Source organism: Nycticebus coucang, chromosome 20 (genome assembly GCF_027406575.1).
Source record: "Nycticebus coucang isolate mNycCou1 chromosome 20, mNycCou1.pri, whole genome shotgun sequence".
Lineage (NCBI taxonomy): Eukaryota > Metazoa > Chordata > Mammalia > Primates > Lorisidae > Nycticebus > Nycticebus coucang.
The window spans coordinates 45,695,620-45,719,091 of record NC_069799.1 but is presented as its reverse complement, the minus strand read 5'-3'; the positions used below and the strand labels follow the sequence as shown (position 1 = coordinate 45,719,091).

The window sequence follows — 23,472 nt, the reverse complement described above, 5'->3', positions numbered from 1 at the left end:
CCAGCCCCAGCCAAATTGCAATGAAAAATAGCCGGGCATTGTGGCGGGTGCCTGTAATCCAGCTACTTGGGAGGCTAAGGCAAGAGAATCATCTAAGCTCAGGAGTTGGAGGTTGCTGTGAGCTGTGACGCCACGGCGCTCTACCAAGGGCAACAGAGTAAGACTCTTTTAAAAAAAAGGTATTTTTTTTAGTTTGATTTTCTACTTTTTAAAATTTTTGCTTCTAACCTTATACATTTCCTTTTACTATTTATTTTTGAACTGTCTGCTTAGTCCAGTTATTTTCAGTGTTGTTTTCAAATAAGGGCATCTAAAGCTAAAGCTATGGGTTTTTACTTGAAGCATTCAACTAAAGTGCACAGTTTCCAAGTGTGATTTTTTTTTTTTTTTTTTTTGAGACAGGGTCTCTTTCTATTGCCTAGGCTGCAGAGTGTAGTGGTACAATCATGACTTGCTGCAACCTTGAACTCTTCGGTTCAAGTAATCCCCCTGCCTCAGCTTCTTGAGTAGCCGGAACTACAGGCACACACCTAATTTTTACATGCCCACCTAATTTTTAAATTTTTTACATGCGCACCTAATTTTTAAATTTTTTTTTTCTTTTTTTGACACAGTCTTAAGCTATGCCATGGCATCACAGCTCACAGTAACTTTAAACTCTTGGGCTTAAGTGCTTCTCTTGCCTCAGCCTCCCAAGTAGCTGGGACTACAGGCACCTGCCACAATGCCAGCTATTTTTTTTTGTTGTTGTTGTTGCAGTTGTCATTGTTTTATCTGGCCTAGGCTGGGTTTCAACCCTCCAGCCTTGGTGTATATGGCTAGCACCCTATTCGCTGAGCTACAGGCACCGCCGTAATTTTTAATTTTTTTGTAGAAATAGGGTCTCACTATGTTGCCCAGGCTGAAGTTGAACTCCTGGCTTTAAGTGATCTTCCTGCCTGCACCACCCAGATTGCTAGGATTACAAGCATGAGCCACCATACCTACCCAAAATATGGTTATTATTAACACCGATCTTCTAGGATTGGTGTTATAGGACTGTTATTCTAAGAAACTAAGAGATCTTGGGCCTTCATTACTTGAATTGTTGTTTATTTCTAGTGTTTCAAGCCTTTTGACAGTGGTTTCTCCTTCCCATTTAAAATAGCTAGCTTATTTGTGGTTTTGACCTCTCCTGGAGTACTTTACTAGTTTCTTTTCCCTGAAATAATACATTATGCACATTGCTTATGTAAAGTGGTGGTTTTAATTCTATCCAGCTTTTATTTTGCGAGTGTCACTCTTTGGTGCTTTGTAAAAATGCACTTGAAGAGTGAAGAAAAAAATTGCATATTTTAAAGATGGGTTTCTAGAGTTCTCAAATCTTTAGAAATAAAGTAGCAATTATTTTATGTGACCCGTATGTTTTCTGTATTTTTGTTTTGGCCAGCTAGGTGGATGATCAACTAAACACCCTCCTGAAGGAATTCGAAGTAACAGAGGAGAACACTAAGCTCCGACATCTCACCTGCTCTCTCATTGAAGACATAGCGGCTGCGTATTTTCCAGACTGTACAGTCAGACCTTTTGGCTCTTCAGTGAACACTTTTGGGAAATTAGGATGTGATTTGGACATGTTTTTGGATCTAGGTGAAATCGGAAAACCCAGCACTGACAAGGTAATATTTTTTTAGACTACTAAAATTTATTTTTAAGAAATGAGAAAAAAGGCTCAGCGCCTGTGGCTCAAGTGGCTAAGGCGCCAGCCACATACACCTGAGCGGGTGGGTTTGAATCCAGCCCTGGCCTGCCAAACAACAATGATGGCTGCAACAAAAAATAGCCGGGTGTTGTGGCGGGCACCTCTAGTCCTAGCTACTGGGGAGGCGGAGGCAGGAGAATTGCTTAAGCCCAGCAGTTGGAGGTTGCTGTGATCTGCCCAGGGCGACAGCTTGAGGCTCTGTCTCAAAAAAAAAATAATAATAATAAAAAAATAAATAAATAAATAAAAAAGAAATTAGAAAAAGGAAATCTTTGGATTTAATACAATTATAATTATTGATTTCTAAACTGCTAAGTTTAAAAATGATCATATATGGTCATTTTTCTAAATATTCTTTACATGGGCAATAAAGTAGTTATTTTTTCTTTTCAAGGGTTCAGAAGTTTTTTGGTTAGGTAAAAGTTGCTTATTTTATTCACATTATTTGTATCTTAACTAACTTTTTTAAAATCTGTGTGATTTAGTTATAGAAACTTTTTAAATCTCATGATTTTTGGTTTTGTTAATTTCTCCTTAAAATTCTTTTGATTTTTTACGCCCTCATCTATGTTAGCTACATATAAGTATATAGGCACATAATTATTATATCGTCTTATCAGTTGTTTCATTTATCATTAAATTATGTCCTCTTCATCACTAGAAATGCTTTTTTCCTAAATTCCATTTTGCTGGTTACGATGGCCACTTGCTATTTGTCTCTCAAGCTGTCTTTTATCTTCCCATATCCAGCATTTCTGTGTACTGTTTTATTTGGGGGCATGTCTCTTACAAATAGCAGAATGCTTCCATTTCAATACAGACTCCAGTCTGTCTTTGTGTTCAATTTATTTATTGATTGATTTTTTATTTCAAAGTATTAGAGGGGTGCAAATATTTTTTATTTGTTATTATTGATAATTCTTAGTCTTATTTCTGTTGTCTTATTTTCCATTTCCTATTTTCTGTGCTTTTTCTTTGCTTTTGACTCTTTGCCTTTCCTCCTTTTATTGCGCATCATTCCTGCTTATTACTGCCTTCCTCCCTTCCCCTCTTTTTTCATTTTGCAGTTTGAATGTTATTACTATTTATTCCTTTTATGCTCTCTTTAACATGCATGTCTAGCAGAGTAAACCAGTACCTTTGCTGTCTTCCAAACCATGGCATGCTTTAATTTAATTACAACTTTGAAAAGGCTTTGAATTTTGATAAAATGTTACATTTTTATGGCTTTGTCATTTCTTGTATGTGTCAAAGTCATAGTGAACATCCGTCTTTATTTAGATGTCCAGTTGAGACTTCACACTTAACATTTAGAAAACAAAACTTGTTTCCATCTCCCTGCAAATGTTCTAAGTTCTTATAAAAGTTCTTTTACTTACACACACACACACACACACACACACACACGAACTGTCTGGAAAGTATCCAGCCATGTCATATGAAAAATAGTATTAACAGTGGCTGGGTACTTTTGTTTTAGCTTTGCTGAAATTGGCCATCTTCTTTGAATTCTGCTTCTAAATCATTTTTCATATTTGTAGTCATACCACCATCCCTTATGCTCTCTCAGTTAGATTATTATAATTAATTACATCCTGTTTCCACATCCTGTCATGCCTTGGTATTCCAGCCTTCAGTCTGTGTTGGGGTCTTTCACAGACTTTGAGTGATTCTTTTTGTTAGCATAGTATTCAAGTAATGTCTTTCAACTAATTGTAGTCATCATTTCTTGTGTATCTTCACACACCTAGTTTTCCAACTATATTGTTTAATCATCATTTCCAAAATTAGAAGGCAGTTTTAGAATTTCATAATGACCAACAGTTCTTTCTTGGGCCATGTTCAGTTAGTAGTTTGTTTATGTAGATCCTACACTATATTTTAAGTTTGGGCAGGGCAGGAACCATGTCTGTTCATTCGGTTATCCCAGGGGACTGAGCCTATTTGATATGCTCAACATGTACTTACTGAATTAAAACTGGCCCAGATTAGGAATCACATCAAAATTAACCGGGTCACTTTCATTAAGACTAACATGTACTTGAAATTTTATTAAATTTCTGGCAGGAGCACTTAAATCGTGATAGGCTGTTTTAAATGAAATACTTTACCTGAACAATCAGGAAGCATGTCAGTGTGTTGTAATGATTTTAAACCCTGGGCTCTATAACCAAACTGCAGAATTGGGATTCTTCTATGCCTCAATTTTCCTAACTCTAAAATTGGGATAGTGCTGTAACACCTGTCTCATATAACACTTGAGAAGATTAATTGAGCTCATAGCATGTGATGCTCTTAGGACAGTGCTTGGCACATAGTAATTGTTTACATGTATATTACCATCAGCAACAGTATCAATTATTTTATATGGAAGTCAGAAATAAAAACTATTCTCTGTTGGAAGCAGAAGAAGGAGTTGGAAACTCTTAGTTGGGTCTCATGCTTAGATTTCTGAATTTAGGGGTATTTAGACAAAGATATTTTAAAAGATAATGCCATGTGTAGGATATCATACATAGTGCTACAAGGCATGCAAAAAAGTCTAACACACTCTCCTAATTCCCCTTAAATTGGGTTGAGGAATAAAACAAGTGCTATGTGCCAAGCACTGTCCTGAGAGCATCACATGCAGTGCTAAAATAATGTCAAACTATTGACATTATTTTGTATGTAGGTTTAACTTATGCAAGTGTTGTTGTAAATATGTGTGTATTTGTATAAGGTTCTTAGAAATAATGTGCTTAATAAGATTATAATAGCTTTGCCAACGGAAACAGTAAAAATAAAATACAGCACAGTGAAAAAATTTAAGCCCTGCTAAATTTATCGAACTCATTAAGCCACCTTCTTTGACTACTTTGTGCAATCATGAGCTCTTCTTTTGGTACTTTGGTACTTTTTTTTTTTTGGCACTCCATTTTATTTTATAATTCTTTCTGCACTTGTTCTATTCCTCAACCCAATTTGAAGGGAATTAGGAGAGTGTTAGACTTTTTGTATGCTTCGTAGCACTGTGTCTGATATCTTACACGTGACAGACACTAAACAGATTCTTTGCTAATAAATCAAAATTGTTTACTAACTAAAATAGATTTTAGTGCTCATAAAATTTTTAATATGTGAAAGATGCTTACTTGTTAAATTATCACCTAACGTATCACAAATGATTGTTTTAACACAAAATCCTAAGCTAAAACCTGCCTTTGCTTTTTCTTTCAGTTTTGGATTTTCTTATAGGGTTCTATATATTAAAAAATTGAATAGAATGAAAAGTAAGTGGCTAAGTCCTAAGTGCTGTTTTCTGCTATCTAAATTATTGCTGTGGTCAGTGTGCTTAGTTTCTATGTTTTTATTAGATCTGCAACTAGGTAGGAATAGCAAATGTTTACAAGAAGTATTTATTAATTTAGCTGTCTCTGAAGAATTTTTCCAGTTTTTATTTATTTCATAGAAGAGAGACATTTTTGAGAGTATCTTACCTTTGTGCATAACAGATGCATTTTTTATCATCTACATCTTTCATAATTGCAGTGTTTTATTTCTACACAGAGTTCATTTATCTAATTATCTCCTGTGGTTCTCTGTCTCTAGCTTTTTATTCAGGTTAGACTAGGTTATGCTTTGAAAACACCCCTCACATCTCAGTGGCTTAACCCATCTTGCTGAGGCTGTGTCCACAGCAGTCAGCAAGAACACTCTGGGCCTTGCAGCATCTCGAGCACCCAGGGTTAGCAGCGTTTCTCCACCTGTGCTTCTGCCATCACTGCAACAGGGGAAAGGCAGAGTGGAGAAGTGAGCTTCTGTCTGAAAGAGACACATGAAGCCCCTGTTCACATTGTGTTGTCTAAAGCAAAGCACATGACTTTGCCTCTTTGAGGGGCAGGAACATGATGATTCTTCCAAATGCCAGAAAGGTGGTGTGGTAAACAGCTTCAGTAATTGTCACCTTCATGCTCGTAGTTTATAGTCCTTTGATTTCCTGCCTCTAATTTCATTACTAGTATTATTTTCACTTCTGTTACCTTAGGGATTTTATTCTTCTGTTATTTATAGTATCTAATTAAGAAAACTCCATCAGTGCCTTTCTTCTGTGTGACTCTAACCCTTCCTTCTTTGCTTCTGACATTGACTCCAACTTTACTCTTCTACTATCTAGTCTGATACTGTTCTCCCATCCTGAGATTATTTGATACCAAATCTATCTTTGTCTTCTGATCCTGTTTAATTTTTTTTTTTTTTTTAAGATTCTCACTCATTCGCCCTGCGTAGAGTGCCATGGTGTCATCATAGCTCACAGCAACCTCAAACTCTTGGGCCCAAGTGACCCTCTTGTCTCACTTTCCTATATTTAGTAGAGATAGGGTCATGCTCTTGCTCAGGCTGGTCTCCAACTCCTGAGCTCAAGCCGTCGCCTGCCTTGGCCTTCCAGAGGTCTAGGATCATAGGTCTGAGACATCATGTGCCAGCTGATGCTGTTTAATATTGATCAAATAATGTTCCTCTTCCTTTTCTTCCCTGTTAAGGAACTCTATACTTTATTAGTTGTTCTTATTTGGGTTCCTACTTCTCATATAAATTGTGTGTGTTTGTATTTTAGAATAGAATGGACTAGGGAAACAAAGGTTATAAAGATATGTTACAACAAAATAGCTAAGGCAGCCTTGAAATGTTAATGTTTTTAAAGGAAATCCAATTTTTTAGACCTTTTTATATAAAAATATCCTAGTAAATAGAAATCTGTCTAAATGATAGAAATGAATAGAAAATATATAGCATGTTTATTTGTAGGGATTATTTATATATACACAATACATTTAATCAATTTTTTTCTGATGATAAAGTAATAGATACAGAAATATGTAATGTAAATATCTCTGGTGGTCCCACTGCTTCTAGGGATAACTGTTGTGAATAGTTCTTTATATTCTGAATTTTTTTTCTTTTGTATATATAAATGCTTTTTTAAAAAATAAATAATCTTTATAGATTATAACTTAATCTATACAAATTATAACTTGATTTTTTTTTCTGTTAATAATATCTTGCCAATTCTGCTACTGTATCCTTTCCAGTGGCTGCTGAATATTCTATGAAATGAATGTATCATAATTAACTAGTCCTCTATTTATTAGACAGTAGGGTAGTGGAGTTTTCCCCCTTTTTATTGCTAACTGTATTAGTAAATATTCTTTGGTTGTACACAACAACAAAATAGCTTAAGCAAATAAAGAAGTAGAGGAGTTACCATAGAATTCAGGGTCAGGAATGATGATCAGTTTTAGGAAAGGGCTAGAACTGAGAAGTATAAACTATCAAGAACTAGAAAGTATTCTGTGTCTCTTTGCTTCATTTATCTTTTTTTTTTTTTTACTTCATTTATCTTTTAATCTTTTACCCTCTGCCCTTTACATCTCTTTCCCCACCCTCACTGATAGTCTTTACTTTGTTAAGCTTGTGGCATAAGTAGGCCAGTAGCAAAGTTTCTGAGTACATGTTTCAACTTCATGGTTTCCTCTAAAGCTTGGTTCCAATTCCCAGTAGAGATCTCTGAATTTGTGGTATATTCCTACCATGCTTAGAGCAGCTGTCCATGCTCAGTCCATTTAACTGGGAGGAAGAAGGTAGATTTCCATGATGAACATTGTTACTGACCCTTAATCCTTTTAGGAGGAATGAGTTCTGGGAGAGGGAGTAGTTGAGGGTTAGGGAACCTTATTAAACAAGGTAAAGCTTCCAGATGGTATCTAGGACATGAATAACGCTATAGCGAGTGAACATCTTTGGGATAATTTCCTAGCATTTTAATAGGCAAAGTATTATAGGTGTGAAGTTTCAATAGATAATTGGTGAATGCTACAAAAAATATGCCCCCATTTAAATTCCCACTTACAGTACATATGTGTTTCCCCATACCCCCAGCACTGGTTGTCAACTTATCTTTTACAGACTGAAAAATGAAAAATCTTATTGCTGTTTTAATTTCTTAAGTTTAGTTTCTAGAAAGCATGAGCATCTGTTACTGTATTTTTTAGCCTTTCTTTTGTTAATTTTTATTGTCTTTTTTTGCCCATTTTTAGAATTGGATAGATTCCCCCCACCCTCCATTTGTATAAACCCTTCGTAAAATTAGGCCTTTGTGTGACATGTGTTTATCTCTTATCTGTAATCAATATATGCTTTGCCTTAATATGTTTTTAATTTTTGTGTAATCATATTACTTCTTTTGTGTCATACTTAGAACACTTCATCATTCTAAGATTGTCTTTTAGTGCTTGACTGATGAACTTCTCACATTAAGTCTTTCATCCATGTTGAAATTGCTTTAGTTTTAGGGCTAAACTAGGGATCTTAGTTTATTTTTTGTAATAGCCACTTGATATTTTTGTTGAGTTGGAACAGACATTCCCCCCGTAATGTGCCGTATTCAATATTAAATTTCTCTCTGTAAGTTTATACTATCTATTTTCTTCAGTTGCTCTGTTATTCTTACGCTTGTACCTCACTACTACCATGAGCTCTAGTGTCTACTAAAATATTATGGCTAACTAGGAAAGGGCAAGTGTATATTCACCGAGTTGATAGAGGAGGTGAGCCTACCTATGCAGTACATAAATTCATTATAAAAAGCCAATACTTTTTCTAGCTAATATTTTATATACTGGAGAAACAAAAGGCCTCAGAATCCTATCTGCTTTTGGCTGTGATTTTATGAAGAATTTTTATTTTGTGGGGATTTTTTGACAAAAGTGATTTAGAGCATTCTTTTAGAAAAGCTTGTTAATAATTTGCTTTTTACAGAAAGCTCATATTTACAAATATGTTTATTGTTCAGACCTTAGGAAATTTTCTGATGGAATTTCAAGTGAAAAATGTTCCTTCAGAAAGAATTGCAACTCAGAAGATCCTGTCCGTGATAGGAGAATGCCTTGACCACTTTGGCCCTGGTTGTGTGGGTGTACAAAAAATATTGAATGCTCGGTGTCCACTTGTGAGGTTCTCACACCAGCCTTCTGGATTTCAGTGTGATTTGACTACTAACAATAGGTATGATCTCTTAAGTCTCTTATCTTAAATGTGAATGTTATAAGGTATTAGCTTTGACTAATTGAACCGAGACAGTGGTTTTGGACTCTTTGAGACATGCTTTAGTAATAATTTTTTAGAAATTAGAATACTTGCATTGAAAAGTAGGAAATTCTTATTTTATTTATTTATTTTTTATTGTTGGGGATTCATTGAATACAAAGAACCAGGTTACATTGATTGCATTTGTTAGGTAAAGTCCCTCTTATAATTGTGCCCTGAAAAGTAGGAAATTCTTTCTTATACCTATTGATAATTTGGTATTCCTAAACAAAGTGTTAGGATATTGTGTTAAAATGTTAACATATGATAAATATCTTCTAAGAAGAAATACCAAGTATACCAAAAATATGTATACACATTTTAAGAAAGGAAAAAACATGTATTAAAATTGTAATACTCAAATCATGTTTGACTTCTGCAAACATGATGTTCTTCTTCAAATTAATGCAAGATACAGTACACAAGATCACAAACATTATTGGTATATATTGAGTGTTACAATTTTAATACAACATTTTCTTTTCTTAAAACGTAAATTTTTTTTTGTCACCCTCCGTATATTTCATTGTTCTTGTGTACCTATTTGTACTATAAGTAATCAAAGTATACTTTAAAATAGCAATTTGAATTTGTCATTCAAATCGCTTCCAGTTTAGTCTACGTGTGTACTAAACAAATGTAATCTTTGCTTAGGTTTGATGAACTTAAGACTAGACAGTTTTGGTTCCATATATTTGTATTGTATTATCCTGTTTGCTTAAAAAAAAAAAGAAATGGGATGAGAATGACAAGTTTTTTCGTACTCTGATTACTTTCAGTGGGTTCACGATAGGGAAAATTTTTCAACTGAGTTTATTTCTTAACTATAGTATTCTCATTACATGAGTTTCACTTCACTATATTATCTGTTAAGTAAATAACTATAACTGAAAATAGATTCAGAAAATCCAGGCGTGAGCAGTTTTGGTTAAACTTGAGCGTTCACGGTCCCAGTTCTAACTACTTCTGGATTTCTCTCATTTCATTTTGCCCAAGGACTAAAGTCTTTGTGATTTCTTGCCAAATGTTCATATAAAACAAAAATATATGCTGTGCTTTCTGTTATTATATTAATATAAAATTATTATTACTTTTATGTTTTCTTCATGCTATATAAAATATGATAAAATGAGATTTATCCTAATAATAGTGTTACTTTCTTTGTCTTGTTGGGACAAGGTTTTTTTTTTTGTTTTTTTTTTTTTTTTGAGACAGACCCTCAAGCTGTCGCCCTGGGTAGAGTGCCATGGCATCATAGCTCACAGCAACCTCCAACTCCTGGGCTTAATCAATTCTCTTGCCTCAGCCTCCCAAGTAGCTGGGACTACAGGCGCCTGCCACAGTGCCCAGCTAGTTTTTGGTTGTAGTTGTCATTGTTTGACAGGGCCAGGCAGGATTCAAACCCACCAGCTCTAGGTGTATGTGGCTGGTGCCTTAGCCACTTGAGCTACAGGCGCCAAGCCTGGGACAAGGTTTTTAAGAAGTTTTTTTTAACATATCCCCTTCAGCTTTTCGTATTTGTGCAATTTTTATTTTTATCAGCTACCTTGCACTATTTGCTATTCATCGTTAGCTTAGTTTAGCTTCATTTACATATATAAAATAATTATTGTGAATTTTGAATTTGCTATTTCTTCTAATCTCTGAACTCAAGATGTAAATGCTGTGGTGGTTTTTAGAGACAGTTTTAAGTTGATACTATTAAATGATTTTGTGCCCTCTGTTGGTTCTTTAAAAAATTACAAGATACATTTTGATCAGTGGGAACTTAAGTTTAAAATGCTTCTGATTAATAATTCTTTGAATTTGCTTTTTAACATTTTGATTAGGAAACTTATTGAAAGTAGGTTTTGAAGTTTGATTTCTTAATGGGTGCTTTATCTTCATGGATTTTGATTGGGTTTTTTGTACTGACATGACTTGGATGGTCTCTGTAAATATTAGGGTCAAGTAATTTTGCCTGTTTTACACACTATAAGAACTTTAAAACTAAATTTTTCTTGATGATATGATTAGGATATTTCCCTTCCAGGGGTCCTCAAACTTTTTAAACAGGGGGCCAGTTCACTGTCCCTCAGACCGTTGGAGGACCGGGCTATAGTTTAAAAAAAAAATTCCTGTGCACACTGCACATATCTTTTTTGAATTAGAAAAAACAAAACGGGAACAAATACAATCACACCACCACACGTGGCCTGCGGGCCATAGTTTGAGGACCCCTGGTTTAGGCTAACTGGACAACCAGGTTGTGAAACTGAGGGGCAGATACTTGTTTACAAATGTTTCTGTGTGTTTATGGATAGTTATCAAGAACCGTGTGTGTTTCGCTGTAATTTAAACACCATTTAGGAGTTCTGATTTAATTCTGTTTATGAGGCCAGCCATGGTGGCTCACACCTGTAACCTCAGCACTTTGGGAGACCAAAGCAGGTGGGTCATGCAGAGTTGTCCAACCTACTCCTTGCAGGCTACATTCAGATTACTTGAGGCCTGTTTTGCTTATCTGTGGTGCTGGATATTGCAAAACTTAATGCACATACTGTTTTTTTGCTCATCAACTTTTCCCTAGAGTTTGTGTATCTAACGTGTGATCCAAGGCAACTTTTCTTTTTCCAATGTGCAACAAAAAAAAGAAAGGTTTGGACACCCCTGGAAGGCCAAAAGTTCCAGACCAGCCTGAGCAAGACCAGGACCATGTCACTACACAATAAAATAGAAAAATTAGCCAAGTGTGGTGGCATGTACCTGTGGTCCCAGCTACTTTGCTTGAGCCTGGGCGTTTGAGGTTCAGTGAGCTATGATGATGCCCCTGCATGCTAGCCCTGGCAACAGAGTGACACCTTGTCTTCCTTCCCTCCCCCCTAAATTTTAAAAATTCTATGTCTTTAGAACTATATTGTGATTGTCAGTATTTAAAAGAATGTTTTAATAGGAGTTGAATGTATGTGATATATAACCACTTATGTTAAATTTTACATTGTAAATATGTAATAGTTATCTGATCATGGTGTTCTGAGTACATTCAGACATAGTAAAATGTTTAGATATGTTTTCAGGTATATGTTTTATTTTACCCTTTGGTCATAATTTGGGGACTTGAAAATACTTCTTGTTTTCCTTTTTAAAGGATTGCCTTGAAAAGTTCTGAACTCCTTTATATATATGGCTCCCTGGACTCCAGAGTAAGAGCCTTAGTGTTTAGTATACGATGTTGGGCTCGAGCACATTCATTAACAAGCAGTATTCCTGGTGTATGGATTACAAATTTTTCCCTTACAATGATGGTCATCTTTTTTCTCCAGAGAAGATCGCCTCCTATTCTTCCAACACTAGATTTGCTAAAAACCCTAGCAGGTAAGACTAGAAGCAGTGCTCACTGTTTTCTCTTTCTGCTGTTAGGAGTAAACATGATTACTGTGTGTTGTTATCAAAGCCATGTGTTTTTATTTATTAGTCATATAATTTGTCTTGCTTTTTAAAGCCTTGTGAATCTAACATTTCAGAGCTTTTAATTTTTTTTTATTGCCCACCAGGGGTTATGAGAGCTGGGACTACAGGCACCCGCCACAACACCTGGCTATTTTTTTGTTGTTGCAGTTTGGCCGGGGCTGGGTTTGAACCCACCACCCTCGGCATATGGGGCCTGCGCCCTACTCATTGAGCCACAGGCGCCGCCCTGTTTCTTGTTTTTTAGGTTGAGGTACCACCTGCAATTTCCCTTTATGGAAGAAAAAGAATGAACTCTTTTCTTCCAGTAGTCCCACCACACAATACATACATCCTTTCCATCCTTTTTTCTGAACATACTACATTACGATTTTGGTGTGCACTCTTTACATTATTATGACTATGTCAACACCGTTCACTTCCATGGAGGGAATGAATTTCCTTTCCTGCCCAACATTTTATGATCTTTAGGTTTTTAATACATCTTATTATCTTAGTCTTTTTGTTTGTTTAGTTTTTTTATGTATTTAATGTTAATTGAATCTCAGACTTGCTACTAGTTAAATCTTTTCTGTAAACAGAAGCATCAAATACTCAATTATGTTTTCTTTTTAACTTAGCCTCTGTTCTTTCTAAATAGTTTTGAAATTTTATTTTGCGTAGTCTCACGTTACAGGGTTTTCTCAGATGTCTGCTAAGCTTGATTGTATAGCTGTTCCCCACATCCCTGTAAATATTAAACTGTTAGCCTGCAGGAAAGTGGAGTTGCCTATTGGCCCCTCCCATTTATTGACAACTGACTTGTGGTATCTTGGGAGGTTTGGACCTGTTGATAATTTTAGTAGAAGGTAAATATATATATCATTTTTTAGCTATTTAAGTTTAACTGCAGTAAACTCTTCTTAGGAAAGTACAACATTATAAAGGATGTTTTGTTTTGTTGAGACAGTCTTCACTGTGTTACTCTTGGTAGAGTGCTGTGGAGTCACAGCTCACAGCAACCTCAAACTCTTGGGCTTAAGTGATTCTCTTGCCTCAGCCTCCCGAGTAGCTGGGACTACAACTGCCCACCACAAGGTCCGGCTATTTTTTTTTTTTTTTTTCTTTTTTGGTTGCAGTTGTCATTGTTGTTTAGCAGGCCCAGGCTGGGCTTGAACCCAACCGGCTCAGTGTATGTGCCTGGCGCTCTACTCACTGAGCTACAGGCTCCGAGCCTATAAAGGGTATTTTTAAGAGAAAAACATATTAAGCCTACATATGAACTCGATGCCTATTATATCTCTTATTCATGTGCCTGTTAACTTCCAGTTATTGGAAATGCTTGTGCCTGGCACAATATTGATTTCTGCCCTTTTGACCAGAAAAAACATAAATAGTCATACAACACATAGATATGATTATATTGCAGCCCTTAGTAATCTGTTAATACCAGATAGACAGCAGGGATCTCTGTGACAGATTATGAATTATTGTAGTACAGTATTGTTCCCTAAAAAAATGTGAGTAAGTTTCTCCATCTGGATATGTCTGTGAGAATGTTACTCTAAATCCTATCTGTCATGTGTATCATGTTGGAAGACAGTAATTGCTTGCCAATCCGTGAGGATCTAAATATTTCCAAAGGAAGCAAGGAAATTAAATCTAAGTAATATAGAAGTTTTTAAGTTCACCTTGGGTGAAGGAAGCTGTCATCGGGTTTCTATTATGAGTTCATTATGTTGCTTACATGTCCGTTTTCCTCACAGAGAGAGTTTGTATTTCCTTATGAAATTTTGCCAGGGTTTCATGCAAAACTTTTAAGAAGAAAGTCAATGTCATGGAATTAAACAGTGATAGTTTCATATATCTGAATAGGCTGAGAATCACTTTTCTAAGGCAGCACTATCCAGGAGAACTTTCTACGATGACAGAAATTCATGCTGTGGCCACTAGCCACCTGTGCCTGTTAGCACTTCAAATGTGATTAGTGTGACTGAGGGCCTGAAATTGTAATTTGAACTTTTAATTATCACAGGTGGCTAGTGGGCTGTGCAGGTGCTGTGTGGGTGATAGTTATAATAGGAAAAACAGGAGAAAGAGAAAAGGAGAGGAAAGACTTGACAGCCAACCTTTCTGTCGGGCTGGAATGCCTTAGGAGTTTTGAAAAAACAAAGATGGCCCTATCTTAAATCAGAATAATTTTTTTCCTTTGTTTCATTACTTTATGTTAAAAACGCTTTTAGTGAAAACCTACATCCAGAGATAGTCTCAGTTTTTTATCCCTGTGTATTTCTAGAAATATTTTAATATGGATCTCATTTTTCTACGTTAGTAATTCTTTAATTGGAGATACATTTCTGTAAAAAGACACGGCAACTAAAAGAGCATCAGTATGTGTGATTGACACTGTTACAAAAATTATAAACTGTTGATCTCTTAAAATAGTAAAACATGTGCACAGGTTTTGCAGTAACAGTTCTAAGTAGAACTAAAACTATAAACTCTTTAGGGTATTATGAGTTGTATTGTAGAGCACATTGACCTTGCTACTGGAATTAATGTTACAACCAAGAATGATTTTTGAGAAATTATGCCAATAACCCTGGCCTTAACAAAAAATAACAAAAACCACAAGAAAAAGATAGACAGGTTTAATTTCTCTCTAGTGATTATAGGCATTTAAAATCAAATAACAATCTTTCGGATTACTGAGTAGGTGTCTGCTGTATGCTAGACCCTTTTGTGGGCAGGCAGGGGACAGGAGAAGTAATGAATAGGACGGTAACCTTTATATTCCCAGACGGGCAAAGGAGCGGGCAGCATGTGTTCAGTCAAAATGCAGTCAGCTAAGTACAAGGGAGGATGGAACAAAGAGAATGGGCGATGGGTTTGGAATTGTGAAATGCTTTCCGATAGAAGGTAGCCTTGGACGAGATTTCTGAAGAGTGGGATTTATTCTTCAAAGTGTGTAGTAGAAGACAGAATGGGCCAGGAATTTTACTGAGGTTGTATTAATTTATTTAGCGATAATTAGGAAGATGATTACCTCTGAAGATAAAAATAGTAGTAGAAAATGTGAACACCTGAGTCTAATAGGTTGTTACTCAACTTCTTTTACTGAATTACTGAATTCCAGTCACCCTGGAGTATTGCGTTTTAGAAATTACCGGAAGTTTTCAAAAACTCTTGGAGCATTCAGTTTGTGTAAATGTATGAATCATCAATTAGATGCATAAAAAGGTGGTAAGAATAGAATTGGAGATCAAAATTAAGTACTAATTTAAGATAATGCCAAAATCTGGTTCGGTCAAAGATAGGAACTTCTTACATTTTCATTTTTTACTAAAAAAACTGATTACCTCAAAAGATTGATTAGGTGCCATTGAGTTGTCAATAGATAATAATTCTAGTGTGGTTAATTAAATGTAATTTTAATTTCACTGTAGTATGATTAGTCACATTTTTTAATGGAATCGTATTAACTGCAAATGTATATAACATTGACTAATAAAATTGACACTATGACTGATTTATTTAAATCATAGATTTCTTTTCCAAGGTAGGAAGTATCTTTGAAATATAATATCAAATATTTTTGATTTCTGTTTAAGATGCAGAAGATAAATGTATAATAGAAGGCAACAACTGTACATTTGTTCGTGACTTGAATAGAATTAATCCTTCAGGAAACACAGAAACATTAGGTAAGTGTTTTTCTTTTTATTTATTCCTTTTTGGATTGAAACAGATTTTCTTCTGATTTTCCTTGTTTTATTTTCTTGCAGAATTACTACTGAAGGAATTTTTTGAATATTTTGGCAATTTTGCTTTCAATAAATATTCCCTAAATATTCGACAGGTAAATGTTTTAATGTTCGATTATTAAGTATCTGGTCTTCTTTACTAATATTTAATTTTCAAAGCACTGTAACAAATGTTATTTCAAGTCTACAGTAGTCGATACTGATAAGAAGGTCAAAGCTCAGAGGAGTTACCCGACTTCAGATCAATCATCTTGTCTTAGCCTCTGCCTTTCTCATGATGCCACAGGGCTCTGTTATCACCTAGTCTTTTACAGGGCGACATAAATTATGGAAAGTTTTTTGGAAAACATAATTTTGCCTACAGTCATTTTTAAACTGGATTTGTGTTTCTGTGCAAGAAGTTTAATATATAGTCCTCAAGGAAGATTCTAATGTTTTCCCTCAGTTTGGGCCCTTAGGATTTCATTTACTTAAAGCAAATGAATTTACGATTTTTTTTTTCTTCTGAGTAGCTGGAATAATAGACTTTTTCTTTTTGTAAGTAAAGATAATCAGGGCAGAAACCTAGCCAAAATTCGTTTACAAGTTGGAAGTAGGTGTGATAGCTCATTTTTGGGTTAATTCTGTTTAGCGTTCTCCAGGTGGCTGCAAACCTCACGGGATTGATTTCATAAAACACAGACAGAGATATTTTTCATCGGCTCTCCTTTTTTTCATTCTTCCCTTTTATCCTGTTCATGGAGACTTTGTTAAAATAAAAGTGTGGGGAGGGGAGAGAGAAAGAATACAGAAAGCTCTACGTGCAACATGGAACAAAAGGTCACCAAACGTGCAAAGTTCTTTTATCCTTTTTGTACTCTAGGGGTCAGAGATGACAGATAGACAAGACTGTTGCTGAGCAGCATGAAAATAGTTAGGGAATGAGCCGGTGCTGCTCACATCGGAGACTCTTGATCATTGGATTTGTAATACTTAATATTTGTGGTGTTATTTGAAAGAGGAGAAGGTATATAGCTAATGCAGCGGTTCTCAGCCTGTGGGTCGTGACCACTGGGTAACAATGAAAACACATCCTGCATATCAGACACTTACAGTACAATTCATAACTAGCCAAATTACAGTTATGAAGTAGCAACGAAAACAGTTTTATGGTTGGGGGTCACCACAACGTGAGGAACTGTATTAAAGGGTCGTGGTATTAGGAAGATTTGTCTAATGGCTTACCACTATTCATCCGATTCATAGCTTCAGCTTTCCTTTTTTCTTTGAGATATTGTCTTACCTGGCAGAGCCTTATTGTTTTATCTTTAGGAATGTAATAGAAACTTTTTAGTGTTTCAAATGAATAATGAATAGTCCTTTGTTCCTTTTCCTTTCTTATTTCATACTTGGAAAACATTAATTGTTTTAATATTTAATATTTAATTTAAGGATTTTAACTCTGTGTATTCTTGTTCCCACCGTAATTGGCATGCTTTTAGCAACTTTCAAAAATAAATTGATTTTCATCCTATTTTTTGCCATTTTTCTTTCTCCTTTTTTTTTTTTTTTTTTAACTTTCAAGCTCTAGCTTGTTAAGCAGAAGATTATTTTAAAAGTGCTTTTGGACAAAATAAAATGAAAGTGCTTTTAAGCCAGGTGCGATATCATGCCTGTAATCCTACCAATCTGGGAGGCTGAGGCAGGTGGATTGCTTGAGCTCAGGAGTTCAAGACCAGCCTGATCCAGAGCCACACCCTGTCTCCAGGAATAGCCAGGCATTGTGGTGAGCACCTGTAGTCCCAGCTAGTAGGGAGGCTGAGGCAAGAGAATGACTTGAGCCCAAGAGTTTGAGGTTACTGTGAGTTGTGACGCCACCACACTCTACAAAGGGTATCAAAGTGAGATTCTGTCTCAAAGGAAGAAAAGTACTTTTATTGGTCCACTTTGTCCAGATACCTGTTATCTGAGCAATCCTGACATCATAGATAATAAGCCTAAGTTGTTTTTTCAAAGAATACTTATAAAACTACAGCAGTTTAAAACAAACAAAGAAAGAAGCTCACACATACAACATACTTACCCACCTAACCCTCTTAGAAAAGAAATTCTTTACTCTGTAAAGGTAGTGTTGGTGTTTTATTTGTCTTGATATTTTATTATGTTAACCAAATTGTTCTTATAGATAAGCCTTTCATATACTTATTTTTTCTTCTGTGTAATAATCTATAGGGAAAAGAACAGAACAAACCTGATTCTTCTCCTCTGTACATCCAGAATCCTTTTGAAACTTCTCTCAACATAAGCAAAAATGTGAGTCAAAGCCAGCTGCAAAAATTTGTAGAATTGGCCAGAGAAAGTGCCTGGATTTTACAACAGGAAGATCAGGGTCGACATTCTCCATCAAATCATCAGCCCTGGGGGCTCGCAGCCCTGCTGCTACCCTCTGTAGTAAGCAGTAAGTCTCTTGCGAAGAAAAAAACGAAAAAGCCTGCAAGCGAAAGAGTTAAAAACTTGTTAGAATCCATAAAAAGTAACAGAACAGAAAATCTGACAAGCACCAATGAGACTTCATAAAAACAGACATTAGTACTCAGACATATGGCTAATACTTGGGATTAAAGACTGGTTTAATCCTGTAAAGTGGTGTGTGGATTACCTGAAGAACTGGTTTGAAACTTAAAGATCTCAACTTTCATCTGATGTCACTTTTCATGAAACATTAGCCACTGCGTGTGGTGCCGTGTCCCTGTAATTCCAGCTCCTAAAGAGGCTGAGGTGGGAAGGTCCCTTGGAATCTTGCCTTGGCAACATAGTGAGACCCTGCATCAAAAATAGTAAAAATAGGAAGTAAGTGAAAAAAATAAAATAAGCCACAGGTGATCAGTGAAAGAAGATTATAATATGCTAAATAAACTATACAAAGCAAATGGTAAAAATCAGTTTTCAATTCAAATCATCGTTGAGATCCGAATCAGTCCCTTGTTAGAAATCATTTAAAAAGACTTCTAGTTAATGTTCAGTGTGTAGGTAATGAATACAATAAAGCTTCAAAATTTGGTAATACCCTTTAATATGTATTTTTGTATTTTTCAAGCACAGTACTCTTATTTACATAAATGTATATAAATTAAAACAGTCTGGTACCAATATCCAAAAATGTTTGTTTTTAAAAATATGAATGCAGATACTTCAGTCACTACATTCTAGGTATTCTAAGCCAAATGAATAAAAATACAGTTGAACCAACGTGGTTGATCACCTCCCTACATTGACTAAGTCCTTAAGGTAACCTAATTTTCATAGACCAGGCAGGCACCACATATACATATTAGTACAGTGGGCCTAGTTCTTTATGTTGGCCACCACCTCAATATGTTGACCAGTTTGTTACAGTCCCTTGTGTGGTAAACTTATTTACAGAGGTTCTACTGTATTGATATATTGTATTTTTAAGTATTATTTAGTTTTTCTGGTTTTGAATATAAAACATTATTTCTAACTAAATGTGATATTCCCAATATTCCATCACTTTTGAGAATTCCCCTCTTCTAAGGATATAGATACAGAGTTGTCCTTTAGTATATGGGGGAGACTGGTTCCACAACTGTCTGAATGTATCCAAATTTGTGCATACTCAGTCCCACAGTCAGCCCATGGAACCCGCCTATACGAAAAGTCTACTTGCCATATAAGTGGGTTATATCCAGCAGATACTGGCTTTCAGGCCAAGTTGGTTGGAAAAAATGTGTAAGGGGACCCATGTAGTTCAAACTCATGTTGTTTAAGGGTCAACTGTATAATGAAAACTAATTTCTATTACATTCTCTGTGGAGTAACTTTGAGTTTAAGAAGGGAGTAGGATGGTGTTTAACAACAAGCTTGGGCCAGACTGGCTCCGTGGCACATTACTTGGTCTCCCTGGGCTCCCGTTGTCTCATCTTTAAAATGAGGATGGTAGTAGCGCCCCTGTCATCAGATTGCTGCGAAGAGTAAATGAGGGCCATAGGGGTAATGGTTGTTTGTTTGTTTTTTTTCCTATCCCAAATTCAGATTTGGAGTTTGTAGTGGTTTTAAAAAATTTCCTGTTTAAATTTTAGGTCAGAAATGACAATGGGCTCTGCTTGGGATATCTTAGGGAACTCAGTAATAATAGTATTGTTGTGAAGTAAATGAGTTGTGTCTCCTTGTGGCTGTCCGAGTGGGTTTCACATATGACACCAACAAACCAGTACAAGTGTTCTTTTGTACAGGCAATGTCACTAAACTAAAAACCATTTGCATTTGTTCTTCATTTTGTTGGGCTAGAAATCTATATTGATTTAAAGTTGAAAAAGCATAACTAAGGGTTTGTAAATGAAATTATTTTTTTGCCCCCATTCACAGATATTTAATCAAACATTTTCTATTTTAGGCTGTGTTAAGTCTTGAACAGTTATTTATATACATAGAGTACGTGTATGTGTTAACATTTTATTTTTTTAATGATTTGTAAGACAACCCTCATGCTGTAGGTCTGTTTTACTTTTTGTAATGAGATTTAATTATGTGATGAATTTTAATTGACAAAGATCTTTAATATGCAGTTTTAAATTGTAGTTAACTGAATATAAAGTAATTGCAATAATAAGGAATTTTGTTTTCAAGTTTTTTCTTTTCTAGCTGTTACAACAGGCTTTCTTTAGTAGCTTTCAACTACAGTAAGTTTTATCAGAATGTGGAAATAATTTTGATGTAATACTCCAGGTTTTTTTTTTTTTTACAACCCACTAATGTAATTCCTGGAGTTATTACCCATCTTTAGGAAATTAGACAATTGGACAGAGACATTCCAGAAATGCAATGTGTAATTATCTCATTCACAAATCTTCAGTGATGATAAAGGAAAAGAGAAAATAAGGTTCGTTGAAATAAGACTTTCTTCCTCCTATTATTTACTACTTGCCTCTTCTTTCTTTTGCTCTATAAGGTAAATCAGGTGAGAGTAGAATTCAATTGTTCTATTTCATTTCATTTTCCTAGCATTTCTTTGGCCTTAAAGGTACAGCTGTATTCAACTCCTGCTGGTGCCCCCATCCTAGGGAAAAGCTACGGTTGCGTGTTTAAAGAAGCAAACACGGAGGAAAAATCAGATGCCTCTTGTTAAGGCAGCAGCTTGCCACTTTCTGTCGTGTGGCATTTGGTGAGTTTCTGTCATTGTGTCTTGGTTCAGTCCCTTCTGTAGACACTGTAGAACATTTAAAAGGGAAGCACATGTGCAGTGCTGCAGGTCCAAGTTAAGGGTGAGCAAGATCATGAAATTGCCAATTGCAAGTTAAAAAGGTTCAGTGTATTTTTACCATTGACAGTTTTGGTGCCAAGGAATAATAAAAATTAAAGCAGTGCTGTTAGATGATTAATTTGTTGATACTTTGTAGTTTTTAGATCACTGTTCAAATTTTTTTTTTTTTATCATTGGGGATTCACTGTACAAAGATCCAGGTTGCACTAATTGCATTTATCAAGCAAAGTTTGAGTACATAGTACCCATCATTAATTTAGATAACATTTAGCTGTTATTTTCTACAGTTTACATACAGAAGCTGACAGACTCCTGTGGTCCTCAGAAGGGTCTTTCTCCTTAGTATTTAATAAGAAAGTACAGCTTAAGTAGTTTGAAGCTATCAACAAGAAATAGCAGGTCATGACTTACATATTTTATGTAAAGCCTGTTTGATAAATTTTTTGCAATATATACGTGGAAAGGAATGAAAACATGAGGAGAAATCACTTTTCACCATGGTATGAGATTGGAAAATTTATTTTAAATACTTGAAAGGCTTATTTTGGTTTCCACGCTGAATTCAATTACTTGTGGATTCAGATCCCAAGGAATATAAACATTACAGCGTTCTTCTGGAATTCACATGGAGCAACTCCCAGAAAATGTCTGTTGGAGATAAAATCTTTAATCTGTAGTATCTATGATACAGGATATGTAAAATCAGAAATTATTAAAAAATGCATTTCATATTTTAAATGTGATTGGTCATATTTTATGTTCTCTTTGTACGTGTGTTCATCTACCCACCTTTAAGTACTCAGTGGAGTCAAAGCTAGATTAAAGGCATTATTCATTTTTTCTGTCTACTCTTAGATAAATACATTAAGATATTTTTTTTCCACATCAAAGCTTCTAAGCTTCTAGAATGTGGTACTGAAACATACTTTAAAGAGAGTACTTGAAGCTATAAATACATACTGTGATGAATACATGCTATAGTAAAAAACTTAATTTGGAATAGGCCAAGTCTAAATTAATGAAAAATGTAATTGTAGGTTGTTATTTTTGTCTGGGTTTATTTTGAAGTATGGCACATTGAAAACTTACTAAAATGGATACCATCAGGTAAAATTGAGCTAAAGTAATGAAAACACTACAAATTATCTTCCATATCACCAAAATTCTTCAACATGTTAAACTCGTTAGGTACAATAGAAGTCTTAACATTTATCAAGCTTTTCCTAAATAAAGTTACTGGTACTTGGCTTAGAGTAATGCAGCTTAATGATTAGGTTTTTGATTAACCAGAGATGAGTTTATTATACATGGGGCTTGAAGAGTGGAGGTGGCATTTTTTTTTTCTAGTTTACGCTGTCTTAAAAACCGATGGTAAAAGGTGAATTATGAATCTGGCAAGGGAAACAAGCTTACCAGTAATTACGGAGAATTTTTGAATCTTGGCAAAAGTAAACTGAAAAATATGATGAACTTTCACAAATCCATCACCTGTTTCAACAATTAATTCACAGCAAATTGTCTTTTTAACCCCATTAACTTATCCTGTGTTTTCTGTCTTTTGTTCTTTTCATTCTGGAATTTACTTCTGCTCTGTATTACAGTTTATCCAATTTTTGTCTTCATGTGTGTCTAAGTTTTAAAACCCATTTATTGAATTCTTAATTTCAGTAGGCTTTTTTTTTTTTTCACTTCCAGAGTTTCCATTTGATACTTTTTCAAAAAATTTTTCCCATTTTCTGTGAAAATTCTCACTCAATGATTTTCTGGAATTACACAGTTATTTTAGAGCATGTGTGAAACAGTCATTGAATTATGTGGTTCCCTTGTGGGTCTTGTTTTCTGTTTTCACGATGTTGATTTCTCTCCTAGTATATACCTGGTGGTGGTGGTGATTTTGTATGTTGACATTGTATGTAAAAACAGTAGGAATTACTTTGAAAGAGGATGATGTTATCTTCCTTAAGAATGGATTTATTTTTGCTTCTGGAAGACAGGTAGGGATACTTATGATCCCAGATTACCTTAATCCGAAAGGGCTTGACATTTTGAAGTTGGATTCAGTTCCAGAGTCTGGTGTATCTTACTGTCAGAAGAAAGAAAGCGGGGTCCCTTTTTTGAGACAGGCCCTAAACTCCTATCCCTGTGAATCTTTGTAA

The 23,472-nt window shown here is 35.2% G+C and overlaps 1 protein-coding gene across 2 annotated transcripts in view; it reads left to right on the top strand.

Moving 5' to 3' along the window:
- Positions 1-18,974, top strand: part of MTPAP (mitochondrial poly(A) polymerase) — a 29,506-nt gene extending 10,532 nt beyond the window's left edge. For both annotated transcript variants that reach the window (XM_053573189.1, XM_053573190.1), the window contains exons 4-9: positions 1,434-1,658; positions 8,574-8,785; positions 11,994-12,220; positions 15,904-15,996; positions 16,078-16,151; positions 18,268-18,974. In XM_053573189.1, the coding sequence (XP_053429164.1) occupies positions 1,434-1,658; positions 8,574-8,785; positions 11,994-12,220; positions 15,904-15,996; positions 16,078-16,151; positions 18,268-18,612 (1,176 nt within the window). In that variant the 3' untranslated portion in view covers positions 18,613-18,974. The remainder of the gene's footprint in view (positions 1-1,433; positions 1,659-8,573; positions 8,786-11,993; positions 12,221-15,903; positions 15,997-16,077; positions 16,152-18,267) is intronic.
- Positions 18,975-23,472: the final 4,498 nt, after the last annotated feature.